Source organism: Oculina patagonica, chromosome 4, assembly GCF_052425735.1.
Source record: "Oculina patagonica isolate OP01 chromosome 4, crgOcupat, whole genome shotgun sequence".
NCBI lineage: Eukaryota > Metazoa > Cnidaria > Anthozoa > Scleractinia > Oculinidae > Oculina > Oculina patagonica.
The window spans coordinates 35,506,267-35,533,410 of NC_135761.1; the positions used below are offsets into that span (position 1 = coordinate 35,506,267).

The following is a 27,144-nucleotide window of genomic DNA, read 5'->3' on the forward strand; positions in this document are numbered from 1 at the left end:
TTGACTGTATTATTTATTGGCTTTGCTGCAGACAATATCTGAACACACAAATTTGTTTGCAGTAAATGTCACTGCATTTATCCCGTGCAAGAGTCAGCTAGTGCTCATGCTATTGTTTTCTTTAGTTCTTCTTAGGGGATGGGTTAGGTAGTAGTAGGGGGCTTATGTTGTTTTGTCTTTCTACCTGCCACTTGGCAAGTTTGTAAATAAACAAGTAAATAATATTAAATTCCGCATTTGTGCTTGAATTATAATATTATTATGACCGGATTCAATATGTTTTTGCTGAGAATATACAATGGATTTCTGTCATTACACACGACTAATTCAGCTGTTGTTTTAGGATTGAAGGCAGAGTACAAAGGATTGACTACGAAAAGGATGAGTCCTTTCAACTTGATGATCAGAAGGAGAAAGAACTTAATGACCTTGCACAGGAGAATAAGGTAGGAAAGGATTATTGATACCTTGCAGCTGCAGTCTCTAGAATTCCTAGTGTTTTTTTTTTTTGCAGTCTAATTCACACACATTATAATTAATTATTGATTATCCGATAGAGAAGTTGGATTCTTCTCTCCAATTTCATCTGCTATTTCAGTTGTACTTATACCAAGTGCTTCCCTTGTAAAAATTTTACCGCGATCGCGGCGCGATCGCGCCGCGAATGTCGCGATCGCGCCGCGACTGACGCGATCGCGACACCGGGAGAAAGTCAATATGCTTTGAAACTCTCACAAATCATGCTGTGGTCGTAACGCAAATCATGACTTGTATTGATGAAATAAACTTTAAGTACTAATCAAAGTAGTTATAAAACTAGTTTGATTTAAAATGTCGAAAAACATTTTATTACGTGACGGTGAGCCGTGAGGACGTGATTCCCACGAGAAAAGTTTTATTTAGTTTTAGTCTAGACGAACTGGCGCGACAAAGCGGCGCGTGATAATGAGTAAAGATAAATTAAAAGAGAAGAATTTTTATTTCTTAACAGTCCGTTTTTTAATCTTTTCAAACACTTTGTTTCTTTCTTTTCTTATCTTTGAGGAACCTTAATACCTTTGAGCAATCCAATGACAAATTTCTGTCGGCCATTTTCTTCAAATGCAAATACAATCAGGAATTCGCTGCAATTGCGTTTTTTGCATTGAAAAATCCTCTATATGGCATTTAATTTAATTGTGGCTCCGAAGAGGCTGTCAGAATGAGCTTTTTTTAGAGCTTTATATTTACCTTCCCGTAGACCATGATCGTAGACCACACACATCAAAGTCCTTTCCCGCCTTTTGCCGCAAGGTGTCGTGAACTGAGCGTTACGATTGGCTGAGTTAGGTCACGTAGTGCATAGTACACGCAATCGCTACGCCATCGCAAGCAGAAAAGAAATTTTATTTCGAGAAAGTTGGTATGTTTTCTCTTCACAATCAGGACTGGAAAAATGTGTTCTTTTTTAGCTTCTTCTGAATAACAAGAGTTTAGAAGCGACCTAACTTGAGGGAAAAGCGTCTCTGTGAAAACTGCTAGAATTTGTTTTGTTAATTCGAGCGCAGCTTGTTTATAATTTCAACAGCTAGCGCTTCGTCGCTTCGTCATGGACTTTGTTGACTGAACTACAGCTAAACTGTGAACTTAAAAGAAATGCAAAACTCGAACAGTGGAAAGAGGAAAACATTTTGACGGTAAGGACCATTCAATGCAAAGTTGTACCTGTTGATGCTTGGGACTTAAATGTTGTATTATTTAAAAAAGCTTCGGGGAAAAGAAAGCGCAACTTCGACGGTTCGGCTTCTTCGCAGATGCAAGAGATAGTTCGCTCGTTTGGTAGATCACATCATTGCATCTTCTTTCGCTTGAGCACGAGTAAAAGGTTAGTTGCCGTTATGTATGTGTTGTTCACATTTTACAGAAGAACTGTTCACTTATTTGCTTGTAAACTAAAGACTCAATCACGCTCTCCGGCTTTGCGAAATTTAATTGTGCTCGGCAGCGAAACTGGCCGTCTTTTTCTGTAAGCTTCCGTAAATAAATGATGTTGTTTCGATACAGTCTGTGTGTTTGTTTTGTCGGTATGCAAAACGCCAAGATAGCGGCGCGATTCCCGACCCATCGCGCCGCGATGCGAGAATCGCGGCGGCCAAAAACGCGGCGCGAATCGCGGCACGAATCACGGCGCGATCCAAGCCGATCGCGGCGCGATCCAAGCTCAATCGCGGCGCGATCGCGCCAATCGCGGTGGCCAAAAACGCGCCGCGAATCGCGGTCAAATTTTTACAAGGGTTGCCCTTAGCTTTATTCACACACATTTTAATTGCAGAACACATTGTTGCTGTCAGAAACTCAATTGATAAACAGGCTAGCTCGACACTAAAAATCATCATTAAAATCGAGGGAGGGATAATTTAGAAGGGGCCCTGAACATTAGAATGTGCGCTAGAGTATTAGGGGTATATTGTTGGCATTGGTGGCCTCCTTGATGTCCAAAATCAAGCAGAATCTAAATCAGTCAACATGCATGATTTTACTCTATAGAGTGTTTCCTGGGTCTTTGGGGCAATTCTTGCAGGGAGCATTTATTAGACATGAGGCGTTTATTTGAGGGGGTGTCTAATACAAAGGGGCGTTTATTAGATAAGAAGCGTTTATTTGGGGGTTGACATTTATAAGATCATTTACAGTGATTAGTAATTCTAAACATAAGTTAAAGCTACATTAGGTACGTTAACTAAAGGTATATGTTAAGGTCAGTCACTGTAGTAAGTAACATGAATTCACTTTGTCACAAGCAGGGGACAAAATAGGAATTTTGAGTCCCAGCTGACAGAAGAGGCCCTGCCAGGGTTAATTCCGACAAGCGACATGGCCAAAAAAGTAGCAACAGCACATAAAATGAAATTGCGACAAACTACAGTCCTTTTGAAAAAACTAAAATTCCACCAAGGACAAGTAATTTTGCTTCATTTTTACTACCGACAGCAACACAAAGTGCGATAAACAGCAACACAGCACATTTTTAAATTTAGACAAGCGACATGGGAACCCCCTTAGCAGGGCCTCGCAGAAGTCAAACTTGTATATGCCATTACAATGAAGTTTAACTTTATTATAATTTCACTGACAGAAGTTTTTCTATTAAGGGTTTCTTGGTAGCGTGGACAATGCGATATGTTGAGTTATGGTATGAGCTGAAGGAGGAGGCCATTCCAGTACTACAAGGAGCCATAAGAGCAGCTTTTCCGAATCAACAACTACGATGGGTCAAAGGCCAGGCCTATACTTTACTTACCTTTGGAATGGTATGTCAGCATTTCATTGTTATAACTGTACGCTATGTCACGGTATTTTTAAATCATTCTTCTGATTGATCTTAAATTGAATGTAACGTAGTATTCATGGATCATAATCAAGGATGGTTTTGACTGACAAAGAAATTTGCCAATTTTTTCAAAAAGCATTGTCCATGACATAGCTCTTTAAGATTGTTAACTACAGTGTATGTACAGTGGCTAATGCTAATGTGGATGATCCAGAGGGATTTTAACTTTTTGCATTAGATTTTGGCATTATTTCCAGTGGATCTGCCAATATTGATAGGACTCGCTCAATTTAAAAAAGAGAAACTATTTTGACATAAGACTGACAACTGTTTTTGACAACAATATAATTGGAACCGGCTTTATCAAAGGACAATGGAAATTGTGACGTTCTAAAGCATAGTGAAAGTGACTGAATAAGCATCCCCTGATGTTTACTGATTATTAGACTACTGAGACTAATCCATAAGCCTGAAACTGACAAGTGTGCCTAATGTAAACACTGCAAGGGATTAATGTGATGCCTGTGAAAAACCCAGGCCTGTTATATAAACACTAAGAGGAATTTGCCTGAGAACATGTACATTAGTGCCTCCATAATTATGTGCCATCCTTGTTTATGAGTAACTTAATCCAGAAAAAAGTGTTATTTTCATTTAAGATCATTCACCTAGTTGTGTTATTGCTTCTGGGACTGATTCTTTCCTTTTGTACCGGGCAGTTGCATGCCTTAGTCCAGCAACCTTTTAATCTGTTGGAAGTAATTTCTGGATTACATGCCGATAAGCCACAGCTGACACCTCTTCAACAATTACAAGTTGCTGCTTTTGAAAGAATGAAGTGTGATCCAGTAAGTTGTCCTTTCTTGTTTACTGGTATATGCCAGCTAGGGCACATGATGAACATTTAAGAAAATTAATAGGAAATGGGGTTCAAATTACATTCCACACGAGCTGGAGCTTTTACACTAGCTCTAGAGTACGTAGGTCTGAGCACAGGTGAAATTTGGTTTTGCACCAATGGGGCAAAAAAAAAGTCCTTTACACTACAAAATTTGGCTGTGCCGAAAAAAATTTTTTGTGGCATGCATGTTTTTACCCAAGCCGTGCCTAAAATTATCTGCTGTGTAAATAAATGAAATGCGCACTTAGATTAACTTGTTTTTTTGCTCAGACCATTATTGTTAGGTGAGTTAAATTTTATGATTATGCGTGTAATTTTCAAGCATATTAACTTCTTATGCAACATGCTTCAATAATTTAAATTATTCTTTCACTTGTATTAAAAAACTCAGATAATTTTCTTTTTACCATGCATATATTCATTCCAATTGAAGATACAATAGCTCATCATCATGCAAATTTTATAGAAACTCAATTCTACTTGACTTGACTTGACATAATAACAGTTCTAATGTAAATGTCTAACCAATATTGTTGAAAGTAATTTTGTCATTTCTTAAATTTTGTGAACTGTTTTTTTTTAAAGTAATGTAATGTAAGGTACTTGTATGTGGGTAAACACGCTAGCGTTATCTAGTTATGGACTGAGTTAAGTCGGGCCAGACGGGAAATATTTGGCTCAAGGTCAGGATGCACAGACTGCGCGTAGTGAGGTCTGTGTGTCCAGACCGTGAGCCAATATTTTCCAGTCTAGACTGACCTAACTTAGTCAACAAGCTTTTTATCATTCATATATGACAACGATTTGTTTTGCTATCAGAAAGTTCCTTTTTTTTGGAATAACCCCATGATAATTTGAATTATCACTTTAAGTCACAGGTCAGCACCTGGATAAGTCCGTTTTGTAATGCTATTGATCAAAATGGCAAAAAACTGCCTGCACTTGCATTTTCAAAAGAAGGGATACGTAATCTTGGCAAAGATGTGTCTGACAAGGTAAGTGCAAACACAAGGGGGATATTGTTACGAGGGGTCAGGTGAGCTTTTTCAGTATTCACTTGAAAACCTTAGCCAGGCAGTGTTCTCCCTATGTATTTAAGGCCAGGGGGCCGCCTTGCTTGATTCACAGGAAAATGGTCGCCGTGTGGCTTAAAATTGAAGATTTAAAACAACTTAACCTTAATTTGAAATCTGGAACTGGGAATTCCTATTTATATAAAGCAAATAAAAATCATTTAATGACGTCGATGAAATGGACTGGGTTTTTTTTACTAAGTTTTCTCTCCATTAATACCATTATAAAAGTGATTTATCCTCGCATTAATATGTTCAGAACTGCAGTGATGCATTTGTTTTGTTGGACAACAGCTATCTTTATGAAATTGTCACGAACACAACAGCACTTCAAGGGTGTTGTACACGGGAAACTAAACGAAATTCCAGCGTTCCTGGAAAGAATGGTGAACTCAGTTGACTCGGGTTGCTCGGAACAGACACAAAAAGCTTCTTGAAGCCTGATGCAAAGTAGATAAGTTCATTTCTTACTCTGGAAAAGAGACAAAAAAGCGATAGTAACAGGAGGGGGATAAGTTTCACAAATCAGATTTTGACATTTGAAAATCGCAGTCATATACCGCCTGGCCTTCCCAAAATCCTAGGGAAGGTCACCGTAATTCATAATTATTGGCAGACCCCAAACACATGGCAAGTGCTTTGACCCAAATTTCTTTTTGGTTAAAAACAAGAACAATCAAATTCGTCATGCTCCAGGTAAAAGCAATAGGCTTGGCGAACGTGATATTTTGTTCTTTTTTGTATTTGTTCTTGTGATCTTAACCAAAAAGGCGTTTCTACCTGAATAATGATTTCTGTAGGCTCCGTGGTGCCAAGTTAAAACTGCAAATTAATTAAATTAGACTTTTGGATGTCACAGCCGTTCATGTGTAATAATTCTTGATATTGCAGCTGCATTGTTTTCTTAGAAAAGGTGTCCTTACATCTCGTGATCTGAAAAGATATTTTTTGGATTGATCAATACCGGTAATATATGTTGTAATCAATGTAGCCCGGCCAGGGCGCCCTGTTTGCTGAAAACAAATGTTCGATGTTACATACCTTTGCACAGAAGGGGAAAGTATCTTGCCTTCTGTTTTAATGTCTAACAAAAATTAAAATAACAAGCTTAAGGGACTTGTTTAGAAGTTTTGTATCGAAGCCTAATATCATGTGCTTTTCAAAGCATTGAGATTCTTGTAGATTCCGTGGCTTCGGAATAACCAAAAATTAATCCAATATTTATTAGGCTTTGATGGGTCACAGCAGTCAAAGAGGAAAATAAAAGTATCATGTTGCATATGTTAGCACAAAAAGTAAAAAATAATATTAATGTCACATTTACTGCGTCAAAAGTCATTTAGTGAAAGTTAGTATAAAAACAGCGGTTCAAATGATTGAAAACTTCTTCCCCACAAATATTGCTGTGAGCCTCAGTAACTATCTATTAATCATGTGCTTCAAGATAGCATGTTAAACATTAATGATAATTATTAAATTCAGTGGTAGCTGGCCCAATAGAGCCCATATCACAATGAGTGATATTAATTCTCAGCTGTCTGTCAAAATGCGACAACAGCTTGGCAGTTAAGAGAGCTATATATCTAACTTCTTATTAATTAACTCTTGCTAGCTTGGTACCATACATGGACCAATCAAAGGGAATTTCAATACACTGTTTTTGTTTTTGTCTGATAGGATATACAAGAAGAGCTTCCAGGCCCAAAATGTATCGCTCAGCCTCAAACTTTTGCAACATCTGGAGACACACCTCTGAGTAAGGTCCGTCGTAAAAAGGGGGGAAAAGTTGGAATTTCTAAACGAGCACACAAAATTCCCCTTGGCTTACTATCTGAGCTGTTTATCAATTGGGTCAATTTTTGTAAGTATATGTTTTTCTCTTTGTTTTGATTGTTTGATTTACCACAACGTCTCATAATCTCTCTTGAAAAAGCACATATTTAAATTTACTTTTTATAACTGTGGCTATTGTTAACTCTACTTTTGCTGAAAATTAAGTATGTATTAATTTTTCCTGACATAAGGCAGCTTGTTATGTGCTAACCAAAACAGACACAAATCGTACATGTAAATCTTAATATTGAAAATTTATATATGCTAAGTAGTCATATAATTTAGAGCATGCATGATGTCATTTTATTAATAGCCATATACTGTATTATAGAGAGTGATGTCATTTTATGATCAAATTTGGCCGCCCAAAAATAATTTTTACCTGTCAAATAATTTTTAACTGGACAAATCTCATGATTTATATTAATTGGTTAATTACCTCATCCAATTATTACGGGTATTTCCTTATTGTAGTTTTTCAAACCTTTCCTTTTTAGCACAGTTTAATAAACTTGTGTTGCAGCAGTAGTTTGAGTTTTGGCTTTGCTTTAAAAAAAAATTCTATGTGAAGCAAATTCTAAGATGTGTTAATTTGTTAGTTATAGAACCAACTGAGCAGGAACCTGACAAGCCTTTTTCTCAAGAAGAATTTTCCAGTCACGATAATCCTCTGGCAACATTAAGTGATAAAATGGCTTCCTTAAAGAGGACTATCATTTCCAAAATAGAAGGTACCTTGACTTAAAAATAAAGGCAAAATGTACATGTAGCAATTTCATTATTAAAATTCAATTAAATAAAAGTATACCAATTTTGTTAAAGTGTACAATTTGTTGGTTACACTGATCGCCAGTTTATACCAGTGATCTAATGATCACTGATTGGCCCTTCAGGATAAATAAAGTTTTTATTTATTTTTTTATTAAAAACTAGAAGTTAATTAATTAACAAAATGTTTACAGTGTATTTTTTATTATTAACAATGTTGATTTACTGGTATTTACAGGTAATCCTTAAACAGTGAAATTTAATAAGAAGGCATCATTATTCTTTGGTTCCCGAATTGGTGATAGCATCTAGCTTGGATATAGGGATCTTATTACTTCTGTTAATTGGTAGAAGCTAACAGATGCAGGGCTTGAGACTAACTTTTTTGCTTACTAGCCTAGTGGCTAGTGACACCTTTGATTTCACTAGCCGAAACCAATATTCTACTAGCCAGAACTTTCAAGCATGGTTTTCTTTTTTTTTCTCCCAAGTCAGCGGAGACAAAAGACAGTGACAAATCGGACAAAATAGGTTTATCTTCCCAAATCCATGGAAAGTCTGTGTTCCACGAAGACAAAAACTTGCGTTTTCATGGAGGCACTTTTCTGTCTTTATTGGGTCTTTTCCTCGCATTTTTGCTCCTACCCACTGCAGAATAATCTCGGGTATCCAACATAACCGAATCTTAAATGTGTACATGAAAGCTTTTTTGAAAGCGTTCACGTACACAACCTCTCACCCTCGTTGTTCATGCAATCTAACCCGATCACTGATTAACGTTACAACCTACACATAATTCTCGATTTCCCAGGCCGGCTAATAATTAGCAGAAGCAGTTTTCTTTCACTTGTTGATTTCGTCACCGGAAGTCCTAAAAGAAGCTATCAATGATTGTTTGTTCGTTTTTCGGTAACTTTAGCTTGTCCACATTCTTTGATATATGTGACCCTCCACGGGAAAACAGTGAAAAAGGTGAACGCACGGGCACGCGTGTCATGGCACGGCACACTAAGCGTGTCACACATCGCACGGATATGCGCATATTTAATAAGAAAAACAAAGAATGACACGGTTGATATTGTTTGGCACGCTAAAGCTTTAATCTAAGAGCAGTGTGCTATTTGACACGCTTAACGTGCGATATGACACGCGTGCGATATGGCACGCACGCGTGCGATAAGACACACTTCCAAAACCAGCCTTCGTTTGTAGCTTTTACATTCGTTCAACTTCTTATGGCACGAACGGGTCGAAGCTATCTAAAGAAAAACATGCAAAGACAAATAAGCTTGCATAACTTCCGTACTTACCAGGTGATCGTGCATAACAGTAAGCTAATTCCAGATCGTACAAGGCTTATGCATAAGGCGAAAATAAAATAGAAATAACTTCGATTGCACAAAACCACGATATTTAATTGTACTTTAAAAATATAGATTGCTCGCAAGAATTCAGTTCATCGAAATCTGTTGATTGCAAGTACAAACACGCTCGATCGATCGCTATTTTGCGTTCGTTCCACGGATTGAAAAGAGAAAAAAGAAAGAATGCTCGCAGTCTATTAATCCCGTCCCGATTATCTGCCTTGGGCGGGACGAGTAGTCATTTTCCCGTTTCCTAACAAGCCCATGCCCCGCTGCAAAAAACTGGGACCAAGGACTGTTTTGTCAACGTGGCGGGTCAGTCGACGGGTGAAACGTAGCGACAACGTTTGTGACAAGAAATTTGGCTTCAGTTTTTAACGAAATTAGGGTTAATGAATTCACTTTACACACTTATTTGAATTCTCCCCATGCCATCTGAAATCATTGACGTTTATCTTCAATACATCGAGAACACTGCCGAAAGTGAGGGATGCTTATTACTCAAACCTGGGACACGTAAGCTTGCGCTGGTTTAATCTCCGATTTTCTGTCGTTTACTTTGAAATTGATACTCAATTAAAAGGCTCGGTTCGTCGAAAATCTGTGATTCAATGTTTGTTTGTTTGTTTGTTTGTTTGTTTCGAAAGTCAGCTTATACGGCTACCGCTACAATTAAGCTAATTGAGTGCCGACCAGGCAAAGCTTGTACGTGTGATAGTTGTACAAGACAAGAGAACGGTAAGTTAATACTCTTGGACACGGTTAGCGTGTCATTTTGCACACTTGAGTTGCGTGCCATTTGGCACGCTGGCGTGCCATTTCGCACAGTACAGTGCTTGACACACAACATTGTTCGATTAGACACGCGCCTTTGTTTTTATCGTGCGATACTAACAAAAGAACATTTTTAATTAGGCGTGCCTTCTGACACGTACGCTGCTCGGAAGCCGGCGTGCCATTTTGCACACTGCCTATTGTTTAGCGTGCCATTTTGGCGTGCCCGTGCGTTCACCTTTTTCACTGTTTTCCCGTGGAGGGTCACATATGTCAACAGTGTACTTGTTAGTTTTAATTTTAATTTGCAGGTTTTTTTTTACAAAACTACCTGAAATTTCCACTAGCCATTTTGGCTAGTGAAAGTCCAAAATCTACTAGCTAAAACTGCTTTTCTACTAGCCTTTGGCTAGTTGGCTACCGTTAGTCTCGAGCCCTGAGATGATTTTGCAACCAAATAATTTATTATTCTTCATCTGTGTCATTACTAGTGGTGACCGATCTTTAAGTTAGATAGGAAGTCAAGGTGTAAACTAAAATGAAGGAGCAAAAGCTTACAGTGTGATTAGGGTTCTGGGCCACTTGGAAGAAAGTTGACCTATCAGAACAGTATTAATATTTTTATTAAGAAGTGTTGGCAAACATTTTAAACAAACATTCCATCACACATTGAAAATTCCAGTAACTATTTACTCCTCATGACTACAGAGTCTTTTGCTGTTTTAATCAACTTCTAAAATTTTGCAAACATATATGTGAAGGCAAATAAAAGTCTGTTTTACCTGAAATAATTATTTGCATTTCTATTGATTCCATTATATAAGTCCTGTGAATTTTGACTTTTGACATACTGAGTTTTACTTTACAATCAGTGTTCAAGACTTCCCAGGAAACAAGGCTCATACATGTACATATGCACCAACCCGAGTTGAGTCGGGTCTGTGCATATATATATATTAAAAGACGGTCTGATCAACTGAAGATACGACTTGGCATTTTATTACTAACTAGTTTCGTACCGCACAACATGTACGGCACTCATCAGATAAAATTGCCTAATGTAAAGATTACAACGCTACGCTGGTATATATAAGGACGCCGGATGAATGAAAAAGCATTAAATTACAACGGTAGAATACTAAAAAAGTCGAAAATAACAAGGTATAAAATTACAACGGTTTCTGTTATGAAACAATAAAAGCTTAAAATATGCGTGACACTGCGAGTTTACTAATCTTAAACAAACAGTTACGTGACAGCTTTTGAATTTTTAAGGAGGAACTTGTTTGCGTGTCTACAAGAGGTTATCAGTTCATTTCGTTTATTGAGAGAAGCGAGGTCGGATCTGCAGATTATGAAATACTTCTCCCACAGGCACAAGTTGCAGCGATTAGAAGCTGGGTTGTATGGAGCAGCTTGCTTCAGAATCTTCCAAGTGATTTTGAAATCTGTCTTGGCGTCCTTTAATTGCCAAATGTGTTTACTCAATTCAGTATTGAGTCTCTTACACGGGTGATTGAAAGAAGCTTTGTGGTTGGTAAATCTAGTTTTAAAAGAGTTTGTTGGCGCTTTTCTCTTACATAAAATCAAAGTGAAATATGGTAACAACTTCGGCCTGTACAGGGATGACGGCCTAGGAGTAACCAACGCAACCCCCCGCCAGGTGGAGATGATCAAAAAAGATCTGTGCAGCATCTTCGGCGAGTATGGCCTTAAAATTACTATCGAAGCCAACAAGAAAATCGTCAACTTCCTTGATGTCACTCTCAACCTTTCAAATGGTACATACATGCCTTATACCAAACCCAACAACATTCCACTTTACGTCCACAAGAAATCCAATCATCCACCGCTGATCATCGAAAACATCCCAAAGTCCATAAACAAAAGGCTCTCCGAGATTTCATTTGACCAGAATTCCTTTGACGTAGCAGCCCCACTATACCAGAAAGCTCTCAGTGACAGCGGATACAAGCACCGCCTTGTATTTTCTCCACCAAACACATCACAACCGCCAAACTCCGCCAGAAAGAATCGCCACAGGGATATACTTTGGTATAATCCCCCGTACAGCAGAAATGTCGCCACTAACGTCGGACGGACTTTCTTAAAAATCCTCGACGAAGAGTTCCCAAAAGGCCACGTGTTGCACAAGATCTTTAACCGCAACACAGTGAAAATCAGCTACAGCTGCATGTCAAACCTAAAGCATAACATCGACGGCCACAACAAGTCAACGCTTCAAAAAAAGATTGTGCCATTAAAAACATGCAACTGTAGAAAGCCAGCCGACTGCCCTTTAGCTGGGAATTGCCTAAAAGAATCAGTCGTATACCAAGCGACAGTGACAACGGAGGACAACAGGCCAGACCAGACCTACGTAGGATTAACTGAAAACTCTTTTAAAACTAGATTTACCAACCACAAAGCTTCTTTCAATCACCCGTGTAAGAGACTCAATACTGAATTGAGTAAACACATTTGGCAATTAAAGGACGCCAAGACAGATTTCAAAATCACTTGGAAGATTCTGAAGCAAGCTGCTCCATACAACCCAGCTTCTAATCGCTGCAACTTGTGCCTGTGGGAGAAGTATTTCATAATCTGCAGATCCGACCTCGCTTCTCTCAATAAACGAAATGAACTGATAACCTCTTGTAGACACGCAAACAAGTTCCTCCTTAAAAATTCAAAAGCTGTCACGTAACTGTTTGTTTAAGATTAGTAAACTCGCAGTGTCACGCATATTTTAAGCTTTTATTGTTTCATAACAGAAACCGTTGTAATTTTATACCTTGTTATTTTCGACTTTTTTAGTATTCTACCGTTGTAATTTAATGCTTTTTCATTCATCCGGCGTCCTTATATATACCAGCGTAGCGTTGTAATCTTTACATTAGGCAATTTTATCTGATGAGTGCCGTACATGTTGTGCGGTACGAAACTAGTTAGTAATAAAATGCCAAGTCGTATCTTCAGTTGATCAGACCGTCTTTTAATATTTATGCTCTAGTTTTCTATTGAGCACTCTGACATCAGTTCTGCAAATCAACTAATATATATATATAACAGTGATTTTCTACTCAGTATCGTTTCATATGGGCTTTAATACAGGTCTGTTTCGTAGACCAACAAAGAGTTGATCCACTCATCAGTTAAATTCCATATACACTGTCGCATCGCTAGGGTTTATATACATCAATGGTGTGATCGTTACAAAATTCAAACTGAAACAATAGTAATATACATTTGTAAGCTTATGATTGGTCCTTGAGGACGCGATTGAATTTAAGAAGAAATTTTCGCTTGTGCCTGCAAGTTGATACAAGCTCATTACGTTTGTTAAGAGTTGCCATGTCCGGTTTATATAAAATGTAGAATTTCTCGGTATTACATAGATTACATCGTTTGGAAAGATTAGAGTAAGATTTGGCCTTGGCTAGAATTTTCCACGTGATTTTAAAGTCTTTCTTTTGATCTTTCAGCTGCCATAAATGTTTACTTAGTTCAGTGTCATTCTTTTTGTTTTCATGTTTAAATGACATTTATTACCGCTCCTTCATTGTTGAGCACTATTCTGGATTTATCAGTGTGAAACCCACCTGAAGTTATATATATATATATATATATATTAACAGACGGTCTGATCAACTGAAGATACGACTTGGCATTTTATTACTAACTAGTTTCGTACCGCACAACATGTACGGCACTCATCAGATAAAATTGCCTAATGTAAAGATTACAACGCTACGCTGGTATATATAAGGACGCCGGATGAATGAAAAAGCATTAAATTACAACGGTAGAATACTAAAAAAGTCGAAAATAACAAGGTATAAAATTACAACGGTTTCTGTTATAAAACAATAAAAGCTTAAAATATGCGTGACACTGTTAGTTTACCAATCTTAAACAAACAGTTACGTGACAGCTTTTGCATTTTTAAGGAGGAACTTGTTTGCGTGTCTACAAGAGGTTATCAGTTCATTTCGTTTATTGAGAGAAGCGAGGTCGGATCTGCAGATTATGAAATACTTCTCCCACAGGCACAAGTTGCAGCGATTAGAAGCTGGGTTGTATGGAGCAGCTTGCTTCAGAATCTTCCAAGTGATTTTGAAATCTGTCTTGGCGTCCTTTAATTGCCAAATGTGTTTACTCAATTCAGTATTGAGTCTCTTACACGGGTGATTGAAAGAAGCTTTGTGGTTGGTAAATCTAGTTTTAAAAGAGTTTTCAGTTAATCCTACGTAGGTCTGGTCTGGCCTGTTGTCCTCCGTTGTCACTGTCGCTTATATATATATATATATATGTGACCTTGCACGGGAAAACGTACTTTAACGCTTTTTCGTTAAACGACTTAAATCGTTTGTTAGTCGTTAGATTACCGTTAGAGCGACTAAGAAAATCGTTAGAGGCGTTAGAATGGTCGTTAGAAAAATTTTCTTTGTCGTTAGAAGCGTTAGAAAAATCGTTAAAAAAGATCATGCACGTCGTTAGATGTATCAAGAAAGGTCGTTCATATCGTTAGTAAAAATCGTTAGAATCTCCGTTCAAGTCGTTTGAAACTTTGGAAAAATCATTTAGAAATACCTTCCAAGTAGTTTTGAACGCTAAAGGAAGTAATACTTGTTAGATTATCGCTCTGTTATCGTTTAAATCGTTATGTTAGTCCAATTGTTTTGTAAACGCACCTCAAACGAATCAGTGTCTTCGACTTGTGTTTAGGAGAAATGCGAACACGAAGGCAAGCAAGCAAAAAGAAATAATTTTGTCCCTCTGAAGAAGGCAGCATTGCCGAAACGTTGGGAATTCAGACAAGAGTTTCCGTAAATAAAACCGGTTCTTAACTTTGACTTGTGAAAATTCTGTAGTCGGCAAACGAAACATTCCACATGAAAAACATCGGAGCCGTAAAGCCTTCCGTGAATATTAAATTGCAAGACAGACTTGTTGAAATGAACTTGTTTTATTTTTTTGTGAATTTGGCATAAAATTCTTAAAACCTAAATTTTTCTTGAATGAAACTTGTCTTCATTTATAACACAGATAATGGCGTCAATTATAATTACAGCTTTAGAGGAGTTATACAAATTTTGCTTTTTTAAAGCGGCGCAGCCAAAAGAGTCTAAAAGTTGGCAAAATTTGCATATGTCAAAAGTAATTTGAAACCTTTCGAATAAACTATCGTAAATAAATGTAACACAACGCCGCACGCAAGTATCCGATTTAGATTCTTTCATACACATCTAAACTGTGTTTTTCTAAAGAAAACTAAATGACAGATTGAACTTTAAGGTTTAATATTTGCGTCCTAAAGCGTCATAACACAAACAATTCGTACGCGTGACATTACACACGTGCTTCACGTTTGTCCGAAGATCGCCTGATCGCAGGTTATTTTTGTGATTCGGCGGGATCGAGCTAACTCCAACTCGGTTTCTTCTTAAAGTTAAGAAGGAAAACACTTAAGAAACTTCCTCGCAATGCTCGTCTTTAATCTGATGTGGTCGAAGAGTCGAAAATATGCGACAGTTATTTTACATCTGCAGCGAATTCTGCTTTCGATGTCAGCGAGATCTTTCCGTGAATGTTTTGCGAACGCACTGTTTTATACCATTATGAACTTGGAACTTTCGGTAAGTAATAAAGATTTTATCATTTGAAAATGTTTTGACGTCCTTCTAATAAGCTAGACTAGTTCTTAGACTAGCTGTGTATCATTTCTCGTCCAATTTTTTGCTCAAAGCACATGTTTCGGTCGTAATGCCTTCTCGATCTCGGCGCGAAATGAGTTTAATATGATTTAAAGCTTTACTTGGCAAAAATTTTTATCTTTTAAAATAAGTTCACAAGGTGGATGTTTTGATCAAACGTCTTAGTTTAGTAAACCAGTCGATAGTTTGAACGTTTTAGTTGTTTATGTTGTTTAGCCAATTCGTTAGTTCGCTCGTTAGAGTCGTTTTAAAAAGTCGTTAGGCACTTCGTTAGAATGTTCTCGCAAGTCGTTAGATATTTTTGCTTGAGCGTTCAACTCGTTAGAAAAGTCGTTAGAGCGTTAGGAAAAGTCGTTAGTTACTCGTTCGTTAGACGTTAGTTTTTGCCCGTTTAACGAATTATCGTTAAAGTACGTTTTCCCGTGCAAGGTCACATATATATATATATATATATATATATATATAAATTTCTTGTGATGGGTCCCGCAAACAATGCTGTCCACAGAGTCTGTAACGGAGGATCACTAGAAGCGATCGTGGAAACTTGAATACTTGAGAAGAATAAATATTTGTAACGGTCAAGTAACCAACTCCAGTCAAGACTTGTTAGCTTTTAATGCTCTACGTTTCGGCCGTCTCGGCCTTCTTCAGGAGCGTTTAAACTGTACAGTTTAAACGCTCCTGAAGAAGGCCGAGACGGCCGAAACGTAGAGCATTAAAAGCTAACAAGTCTTGACTGGAGTTGGTTACTTGACCGTTACAAATATTTATATTATATATATATATATATATATATATATATATATATATATATATATATATGCAGTCTTAACAAGCGAAATGAACTAGCAAGCTCGTGCCCACACAGAAACAGATTCCTTCTCAAGAACTTTGTGATTAAGTAACGCAATCTTTAGTATACGCAATTTCTGTTTTCAAACCCTATAGTTTTTATATATCATAGCAACTGTTTTTATATCGCATAGCAACCTTAAGTTAGCCTTTTATTGCCAGTTTATGTATTTTAACGGTCATTCGTTGATGTTGCCTGATGAGTGTGGTCATACTTTGATCACACGAAACAGCGTTGTCGCAATAAAACGATGAATTGAAATCTTCCTACTTTTGACCATTATTATCACTGCTCCTCTCAGAGTTGAGCGCTCTACAAATTTATTCTATTCAAGTTCAAGAAGTATATATATATATATATATATATATATATATATATATATATATATATATATATATATATATAACTAACTGCAGACAGTACTGTTTCGGCCTTCTGGGCCTCATCAGTGCAGTGCTGATGCTAGGATGGAGGTTAAGCTGTATAGCCACCCCAAATGATCCCACACTTGTGGTATCATCTAAGCCATGCCAGAGTGCTCAAACTAGTAAAAACTAGTGAGCATATATATATATATATATACTTCTTGAACTTGAATAGAATAAATTTGTAGAGCGCTCAACTCTGAGAGGAGCAGTGATAATAATGGTCAAAAGTAGGAAGATTTCAATTCATCGTTTTATTGTGACAACGCTGTTTCGTGTGATCAAAGTATATGACCACACTCATCAGGCAACATCAACGAATGACCATTAAAATACATAAACTGGCAATAAAAGGCTAACTTAAGGTTGCTATGCGATATAAAAACAGTTGCTATGATATATAAAAACTATAGGGTTTGAAAACAGAAATTGCGTATACTAAAGATTGCGTTACTTAATCACAAAGTTCTTGAGAAGGAATCTGTTTCTGTGTGGGCACGAGCTTGCTAGTTCATTTCGCTTGTTAAGACTGCATAAATTCTTCTTACAAATGATTACAAATTTTTCAAAAAGACATAGATTACATTTGTTGTTAATGTTATTGTAGGGTCTACACTGCTTAATAATTCTCCACTTGATACTAAAAGGTTTGTTGGTGTCTTGGAGTGTCCAAACGTGTTTAGACAGTTCAGTCTCGTTTCTCTTGCTTTCGTGTCGAAAAGATGCTGTGTGGTTTCTGTAGCGGTCTTTGAAATTACTAGTGAGGCCTACGTATGATTCTGATGATGTTTGTGTTGTGACTGTGGCTTGATAAACTACATTTTGTGACAGGCATGAGATGATACTTTTCATGTTAGGCATGCAGGAGTAGCTGAGCTTTAGTGTATGTTTGTTGAAGATCTTGTGTAGGGGGTGTCCGCTTGGGAAGCATCTGTCAATGATGTTTAGGAACTTCCTTCCCAGGTTAGTTTTCACGTTAGCATCCCATGGGGGGTTGTACCATACGATTTTTCGTTGGCGATTTCTGTTGCGCTTCGGCTGAGGGTTGAACGTGAGCTTGTGGTTGTAGCCGCTCTCGTCAAGCGCTTTCTGGTACGGCGGAATGGCTTCGTCGAAAACTTTCTGGTTAGATGAAATGCTGGTTAGTCGTTTGTTGATATTTTCTGGGATGTTCTTTAGAAGTGCGGGTGGGTGGTTGCTGTGACGGTGGACGTAGAGGATTTTGTTGTTGGGTTTCATGAAGGGCTTGTAAGATCCGCTTGTGAGGTCGAGGGTTACGTCTAGGAAGTTTATGGTTTTCTTGTTTGCTTCGATGGTGATTTTGAGACCATTTGACTTGAAAATGTCACAAACTTCTTGTTTTATTTTCTCGATTTGCTTGGGTGTTGCTTTGCAAACCGCCAGACCATCGTCACGGTAGAGACCAACTTGGCCTTTAAATTTCGGAAAGATCAATGCCCACTCGACGGAAAATGCCTGTCACAAAATGTAGTTTATCAAGCCACAGTCACAACACAAACATCATCAGAATCATACGTAGGCCTCGCTAGTAATTTCAAAGACCGCTACAGAAACCACACAGCATCTTTTCGACACGAAAGCAAGAGAAACGAGACTGAACTGTCTAAACACGTTTGGACACTCCAAGACACCAACAAACCTTTTAGTATCAAGTGGAGAATTATTAAGCAGTGTAGACCCTACAATAACATTAACAACAAATGTAATCTATGTCTTTTTGAAAAATTTGTAATCATTTGTAAGAAGAATTTATGCAGTCTTAACAAGCGAAATGAACTAGCAAGCTCGTGCCCACACAGAAACAGATTCCTTCTCAAGAACTTTGTGATTAAGTAACGCAATCTTTAGTATACGCAATTTCTGTTTTCAAACCCTATAGTTTTTATATATCATAGCAACTGTTTTTATATCGCATAGCAACCTTAAGTTAGCCTTTTATTGCCAGTTTATGTATTTTAACGGTCATTCGTTGATGTTGCCTGATGAGTGTGGTCATATACTTTGATCGCACGAAACAGCGTTGTCACAATAAAACGATGAATTGAAATCTTCCTACTTTTGACCATTATATATATATATATATATATATATATATATATATATATATATATATAAAAACAAAATGTAAAGGGAAGTCACAAAACACAACCCGCGGTCTGGCCAGGACCTCACGCATGCGCACAACCTATCACCTGGGCAGTGGCAACCATGGACAGCTGTTTCGGCCTTGTTAGGCCTCATCAGCATGGCATAGCTGTCGGGCAGCAATAGGACTAGAAGCCCTATGTAGTCTGCCCTTTACTGCCGAGGCGGGTGCAAGGCACCCCTTTAAGCGCCAGCTCCACACAAGCCATGTGGTAAACTGGGGTTGGGGACATCTCGTCCTCCGGCAATGCGTGTAGGTGTGGATCACTTAGAGCGATGCTTTTGTGACTTCAAAAAACTCAATAAAAAAACAAAATGTAAAGGGAAGTCACAAAACACAACCCGCGGTCTGGCCAGGACCTCACGCATGCGCACAACCTATCACCTGGGCAGTGGCAACCATGGACTTAAAGGGGTGCCTTGCACCCGCCTCGGCAGTAAAGGGCAGACTACATAGGGCTTCTAGTCCTATTGCTGCCCGACGGCTATGCCATGCTGATGAGGCCTAACAAGGCCGAAACAGCTGTCCATGGTTGCCACTGCCCAGGTGATAGGTTGTGCGCATGCGTGAGGTCCTGGCCAGACCGCGGGTTGTGTTTTGTGACTTCCCTTTACATTTTGTTTGTTTATATATATATATATATATATATATATATATATATATGTATACAATGTGCCCTCCCGGTTATTACCATAATGGCTTTATGGCAACTCCTGAACTTGGGCAGAGGATGTACGGTTACACATTGTTGGATTGCATTGTGGAGTCACGAGAGTGCTCAAACTGCAAGCAGTGAGCGAAGCAAAATGCCAATAGTGAACACCTCTTATGAGGCTCTCCACCCAATCCAAAGAGTGCTCAAACTGTATGAACAGTGAGCATAATATACAAATGTATACAATGTGCCCTCCCGGTTATTACCATAATGGCTTTATGGCAACTCCTGAACTTGGGCAGAGGATGTACGGTTACACATTGTTGGATTGCATTGTGGAGTCACGAGAGTGCTCAAACTGCAAGCAGTGAGCGAAGCAAAATGCCAATAGTGAACACCTCTTATGAGGCTCTCCACCCAATCCAAAGAGTGCTCAAACTGTATGAACAGTGAGCATAATATACAAATGTATACAATGTGCCCTCCCGGTTATTACCATAATGGCTTTATGGCAACTCCTGAACTTGGGCAGAGGATGTACGGTTACACATTGTTGGATTGCATTGTGGAGTCACGAGAGTGCTCAAACTGCAAGCAGTGAGCGAAGCAAAATGCCAATAGTGAACACCTCTTATGAGGCTCTCCACCCAATCCAAAGAGTGCTCAAACTGTATGAACAGTGAGCATAATATACAAATGTATACAATGTGCCCTCCCGGTTATTACCATAATGGCTTTATGGCAACTCCTGAACTTGGGCAGAGGATGTACGGTTACACATTGTTGGATTGCATTGTGGAGTCACGAGAGTGCTCAAACTGCAAGCAGTGAGCGAAGCAAAATGCCAATAGTGAACACCTCTTATGAGGCTCTCCACCCAATCCAAAGAGTGCTCAAACTGTATGAACAGTGAGCAATATGAACTATATATATATAGTTAGAGTAAAAGGAGAAACAGCGAACTTCTCACATGTGGTTTAATACTGTAGACGTTTCGCCCGTTCGGGCTTCTTCAGTACAGCAGTTCGGATTAAAAATACTTGGAATAAAAATCTATTTACAAAATTGGTCCCTTATATATAAAAATGTAAAATTACAAACAAAGAAGAAAAAAAGAAGAAAATTACAAACAATAAAAAATTAAAAATTTTACAAGTATTAAAAACTTTTGGAATAAAAGCTAAATAACAACACAAAAGCTCTAGAGTATTACGTAATATGTTTTTCGATACAAAGAACAACAAGATCCCAAGAGAGGGCCCCTGAACAAAGCGCTTTCTGATGCCACAACAACAAGGTAGCAGGATCCAAACAGAGGGCCTTTGAATAAATTACAAATTATAACAAAATCCCTAAATGAGGCCCCTGAACGCGAGTAATTGTAAAAGGCATTATACTCTCAGCTAAGTAACAGGATCCCTGATTGGGCCCTTGAGTAACAAGTATGGAGCAAAAACAAAAATATTACGTAATAAGAACACTTGTGAAAAAAAGAATAGAAACAAAGAAAAATTTTTTGAATAAAAATGAATACGTTGTCAGATGTTAATTATATCTTATTCTATTCCTTGAATTGAATTCAGATCTTTTGTTCAATCCGTAAGGCTGGAGGGTGCAAAGTTGTGCACTCCAATAAGCTTCTCTCGTTAAAAGACGATCGTCAAGGCTATTGTTGTCACTTAAGTTGGAAATTTGTTCAATAATTGTGAAATTGAAATCAGAGAGAACATGAAAAGTCTTGTTGAAATGTGTCGCAACTTCACAAGTGTTCTTATTAGTATTCATGGCCGATTTATGATTACGGAAACGCACTTTGAATTCGTTGCTAGTTGAACCTACATATTGCACACTGCATTTTGTGCAGGTGACCAAATAGATAACATTTTTGGATTTACAATGAAGATGTTGTGTAATTTGGTAGATTCTTTTGGATCTAGCGCTTGTGAAATGGTCAGATTCAACTAAAAAATTACGGCAGAGATCGCATTTGCCTTTGCATTTAAAACAACCGTGTTTATCAGAGTCATTGTCAACAATTTTTCGTGGGCGTGCAAGAATTTCCTTTATGTTTTTTAGTCTTCTGAATGATGGAATAATTGATCCTTTAGGGAATATTTTTGAAAGGGAAGGAGAATCATAAATGAGTTGTTTATATGAATTGAGAATTTTTCCAATACTAGGTAAAATAGGGTTGTAATCTAAAACCAATGGAAAAATTGTTTTTGCCTCCCTATTGGTAGGGGCAAGAAGGTCCTCCCTGGGAACTGATTTTACTTTCTCGAATTGTTGTTTGACTTGGTTAGGGTTGTAGCCCCTATTAATTAAATAACCCTGGTATTCAGTACTTCGTTTATCAAAACATTCAGGAGTGGAACAATTTCTTTTGACCCTAGTGGCAACACTTAGTGGGATGGCCTTAGAACAATGGGCTGGGTGGGCACTGCTACGCAACAAATACATATGATTGTCAGTGGGCTTGGAGTATATATCCGTTTGGATATATCCCTCAACAAGATTAAGTGTAAGATCTAAAACATTAAGAGATTCCGGAGAATAGACAAGGGTAAACTTAATGGTGGGGTAAAGGGAATTGATAAACTCAGTGAACTCAATTAATTTAGAGTGCCCCTGTGTCCAAAGTTCGAAGATATCATCCCTGTATCTCCTGTATCTCTGGTGGAGATACAGGGATGATATCTTCGAACTTTGGACACAGGGGCACTCTAAATTAATTGAGTTCACTGAGTTTATCAATTCCCTTTACCCCACCATTAAGTTTACCCTTGTCTATTCTCCGGAATCTCTTAATGTTTTAGATCTTACACTTAATCTTGTTGAGGGATATATCCAAACGGATATATACTCCAAGCCCACTGACAATCATATGTATTTGTTGCGTAGCAGTGCCCACCCAGCCCATTGTTCTAAGGCCATCCCACTAAGTGTTGCCACTAGGGTCAAAAGAAATTGTTCCACTCCTGAATGTTTTGATAAACGAAGTACTGAATACCAGGGTTATTTAATTAATAGGGGCTACAACCCTAACCAAGTCAAACAACAATTCGAGAAAGTAAAATCAGTTCCCAGGGAGGACCTTCTTGCCCCTACCAATAGGGAGGCAAAAACAATTTTTCCATTGGTTTTAGATTACAACCCTATTTTACCTAGTATTGGAAAAATTCTCAATTCATATAAACAACTCATTTATGATTCTCCTTCCCTTTCAAAAATATTCCCTAAAGGATCAATTATTCCATCATTCAGAAGACTAAAAAACATAAAGGAAATTCTTGCACGCCCACGAAAAATTGTTGACAATGACTCTGATAAACACGGTTGTTTTAAATGCAAAGGCAAATGCGATCTCTGCCGTAATTTTTTAGTTGAATCTGACCATTTCACAAGCGCTAGATCCAAAAGAATCTACCAAATTACACAACATCTTCATTGTAAATCCAAAAATGTTATCTATTTGGTCACCTGCACAAAATGCAGTGTGCAATATGTAGGTTCAACTAGCAACGAATTCAAAGTGCGTTTCCGTAATCATAAATCGGCCATGAATACTAATAAGAACACTTGTGAAGTTGCGACACATTTCAACAAGACTTTTCATGTTCTCTCTGATTTCAATTTCACAATTATTGAACAAATTTCCAACTTAAGTGACAACAATAGCCTTGACGATCGTCTTTTAACGAGAGAAGCTTATTGGAGTGCACAACTTTGCACCCTCCAGCCTTACGGATTGAACAAAAGATCTGAATTCAATTCAAGGAATAGAATAAGATATAATTAACATCTGACAACGTATTCATTTTTATTCAAAAAATTTTTCTTTGTTTCTATTCTTTTTTTCACAAGTGTTCTTATTACGTAATATTTTTGTTTTTGCTCCATACTTGTTACTCAAGGGCCCAATCAGGGATCCTGTTACTTAGCTGAGAGTATAATGCCTTTTACAATTACTCGCGTTCAGGGGCCTCATTTAGGGATTTTGTTATAATTTGTAATTTATTCAAAGGCCCTCTGTTTGGATCCTGCTACCTTGTTGTTGTGGCGTCAGAAAGCGCTTTGTTCAGGGGCCCTCTCTTGGGATCTTGTTGTTCTTTGTATCGAAAAACATATTACGTAATACTCTAGAGCTTTTGTGTTGTTATTTAGCTTTTATTCCAAAAGTTTTTAATACTTGTAAAATTTTTAATTTTTTATTGTTTGTAATTTTCTTCTTTTTTTCTTCTTTGTTTGTAATTTTACATTTTTATATATAAGGGACCAATTTTGTAAATAGATTTTTATTCCAAGTATTTTTAATCCGAACTGCTGTACTGAAGAAGCCCGAACGGGCGAAACGTCTACAGTATTAAACCACATGTGAGAAGTTCGCTGTTTCTCCTTTTACTCTAACTAAATCTACTGAGTGGAAGCGTCGTGTATCCTTTGGGATCCTTCTCACAAGCGTCATCGTTGGCAAACCTTCTTTTCTACACAACTATATATATATATATATTCCAAAAGTTTATATATATATATATATATATATATATATATATATATATATATAATCGAGTTGAATTGCAGAACTGCTTTCAGAGTGCTCAATAGTAAACTAGAGCGTGATTATAACAGAAGATGAACAAATCAACTGTACATTTGACTTGGCATTTTATTACTATTTAGTTTCGTACTACACAACCGTGCAGCACTCATCAGATAAAATTGCCAAATGCGAATTTACATCGTTACACTGATTTGAAATGCACATGCGGCCGTTGGAAATATGATAGCTAGAAAAAGTGAACTATTTTACAAAACAATACAATACAAAGTGAAAACTATTGCGTGACAAGAGAAACTTCAAAATTTAGCATTCTTCAGGAGGAATTTGTTTGCGTGTCTACATGATGTCACCAGTTCATTTCGCTTGTTCAGAGAGCCTAGCTCAGGTTTACAAATAATAAAGTACTTCTCCCAGAGGCATAGATTACATCGTTTAGAAGCGGGGTTATATGGGGCAGCTTGCTTTAGAATTCTCCAAGTGACTTTGAACTTCGACTTATTGTCTTTCAAATGCCAGATGTGTTTACTTAGCTCGGTGCTAAACCTTTTGTTTGAATTTGTAAATGAGGTTTTGTGATTTGAGTATCTGGTCTTAAAAGAATTTTCAGTTAGCCCGACGTAGGTTTGGGGAGGGTTGTTGTCGTCTGTCGTGACGGTCGCTTGGTAGATAAGTGATTCTTTGAGGCAGTTTCCGTCCATAGGGCACTCAGCTGGTTTTCGGCAGTTGCATGTTTTAGGCGGCACGATCTTTGAGTGTAAAATGGATTTATTATGGCCGTCGATGTTTTGCTTTAGGTTTGGCATGCAGCTGTAGCTGATTTTAACTGTGTTACGGTTAAAGATCTTATGTAACACATGCTCCTTAGGAAATTCTTCGTCAAGGATCTTGAGGAATGCTTTTCCGACGTTGGTGGCTACATTTCTGCTGTATGGGGGGTTGGGTACAACTAAATTTTGAAGTTTCTCTTGTCACGCAATAGTTTTCACTTTGTATTGTATTGTTTTGTAAAATAGTTCACTTTTTCTAGCTATCATATTTCCAACGGCCGCATGTGCATTTCAAATCAGTGTAACGATGTAAATTCGCATTTGGCAATTTTATCTGATGAGTGCTGCACGGTTGTGTAGTACGAAACTAAATAGTAATAAAATGCCAAGTCAAATGTACAGTTGATTTGTTCATCTTCTGTTATATATATATATATATAGAAATTGAAGAGAAAGACCAAGGACGGACAACTTCTGGCTAAGATGACATAAAATATAAAAATTTACTAAAAACGTTTCGGTCGTACGACCTTCATCAGTTTACAGCGCGTGGATACAAAGATAGAAATGGTTTCTTAAATACAATTTTGTCTAAATTCCTGCGGGGATTACATAATATTGCAGAGTCAAATATAAAACTGTTAAAAAATAAGAATGCTAACCTAATTACAAAATAATGTTACGTAATGCTAAAAGAAATGTTTGAAGAATAAAAGAAGTCTAATTACAATTAGAAACAAAATATTTTCGACAAAACCGGTGCTATCAATAATGATGTAATACTAGCAAACGTAATTGCGACAGGAAAATAAAGTCAAAACACTAAATGCATTTCAAGGCACACAAATGTTCAAAAGCACAATGTAGTCGAAAAAGCGGAATGGAAATTAAGAATTAATGGTGGAAAAATAAACTCAGGCGCAACAAACTTCCCACTGCGGGCCCCTGAATAAACTCGGCTAAAAACAAGCTATAACATGGCTTGTGTGGAGCTGGCGCTTAAAGGGGTGCCTTGCACCCGCCTCGGCAGTAAAGGGCAGACTACATAGGGCTTTTAGTCCTATTGCTGCCCGACGGCTATGCCATGCTGATGAGGCCTAACAAGGCCGAAACAGCTGTCCATGGTTGCCACTGCCCAGGTGATAGGTTGTGCGCATGCGTGAGGTCCTGGCCAGACCGCGGGTTGTGTTTTGTGACTTCCCTTTACATTTTTGTTTTTTTATTGAGTTTTTTGAAGTCACAAAAGCATCGCTCTAAGTGATCCACACCCACACGCATTGCCAGAGGACGAGATGTCCCCAACCCCAGTTTACCACATGGCTTGTGTGGAGCTGGCGCTTAAAGGGGTGCCTTGCACCCGCCTCGGCAGTAAAGGGCAGACTACATAGGGCTTTTAGTCCTATTGCTGCCCGACGGCTATGCCATGCTGATGAGGCCTAACAAGGCCGAAACAGCTGTCCATGGTTGCCACTGCCCAGGTGATAGGTTGTGCGCATGCGTGAGGTCCTGGCCAGACCGCGGGTTGTGTTTTGTGACTTCCCTTTACATTTTTGTTTTTGTGTTTTTATATATATATATATATATATATATATATATATATATATATATATATATATATAGTTCAGTGTGTGATATGGCGTCATTGAGGCAAACTTCTAACTGTTCCAGCTTTAATTGACACGACGTTTCGGCCTTCGGCCTTCTTCAGATGCGGAACTTACTATTTACAAGATTAAAAAATAAAATGTTAAAAATCCTAAAAAATTTTTTTACAAATTCACATAAATTTATACTAGAGCAGAAACAAAATAATTACATAATACCATACAAACTTAAATAATAGATTACATAACAGATTAAACTTAGATAAAAGATTGCATAACAAGGTAATGATGACTTACAAGAACGCGAGAATGATAGGATAACAACAATATGTAGCAAAAGCCTTAATTACTAGCCGTACAATAGTGTCTAAT

At 37.8% G+C, this 27,144-nt stretch overlaps 1 protein-coding gene across 3 annotated transcripts in view; it reads left to right on the forward strand.

Moving 5' to 3' along the window:
• Positions 1-27,144, forward strand: part of LOC144652248 (uncharacterized) — a 79,852-nt gene that overhangs the window by 23,663 nt on the left and 29,045 nt on the right. For all 3 annotated transcript variants that reach the window (XM_078512271.1, XM_078512272.1, XM_078512273.1), the window contains exons 8-13: positions 344-446; positions 3,132-3,290; positions 4,030-4,158; positions 5,084-5,206; positions 6,962-7,145; positions 7,717-7,848. In XM_078512271.1, the coding sequence (XP_078368397.1) occupies positions 344-446; positions 3,132-3,290; positions 4,030-4,158; positions 5,084-5,206; positions 6,962-7,145; positions 7,717-7,848 (830 nt within the window). The remainder of the gene's footprint in view (positions 1-343; positions 447-3,131; positions 3,291-4,029; positions 4,159-5,083; positions 5,207-6,961; positions 7,146-7,716; positions 7,849-27,144) is intronic.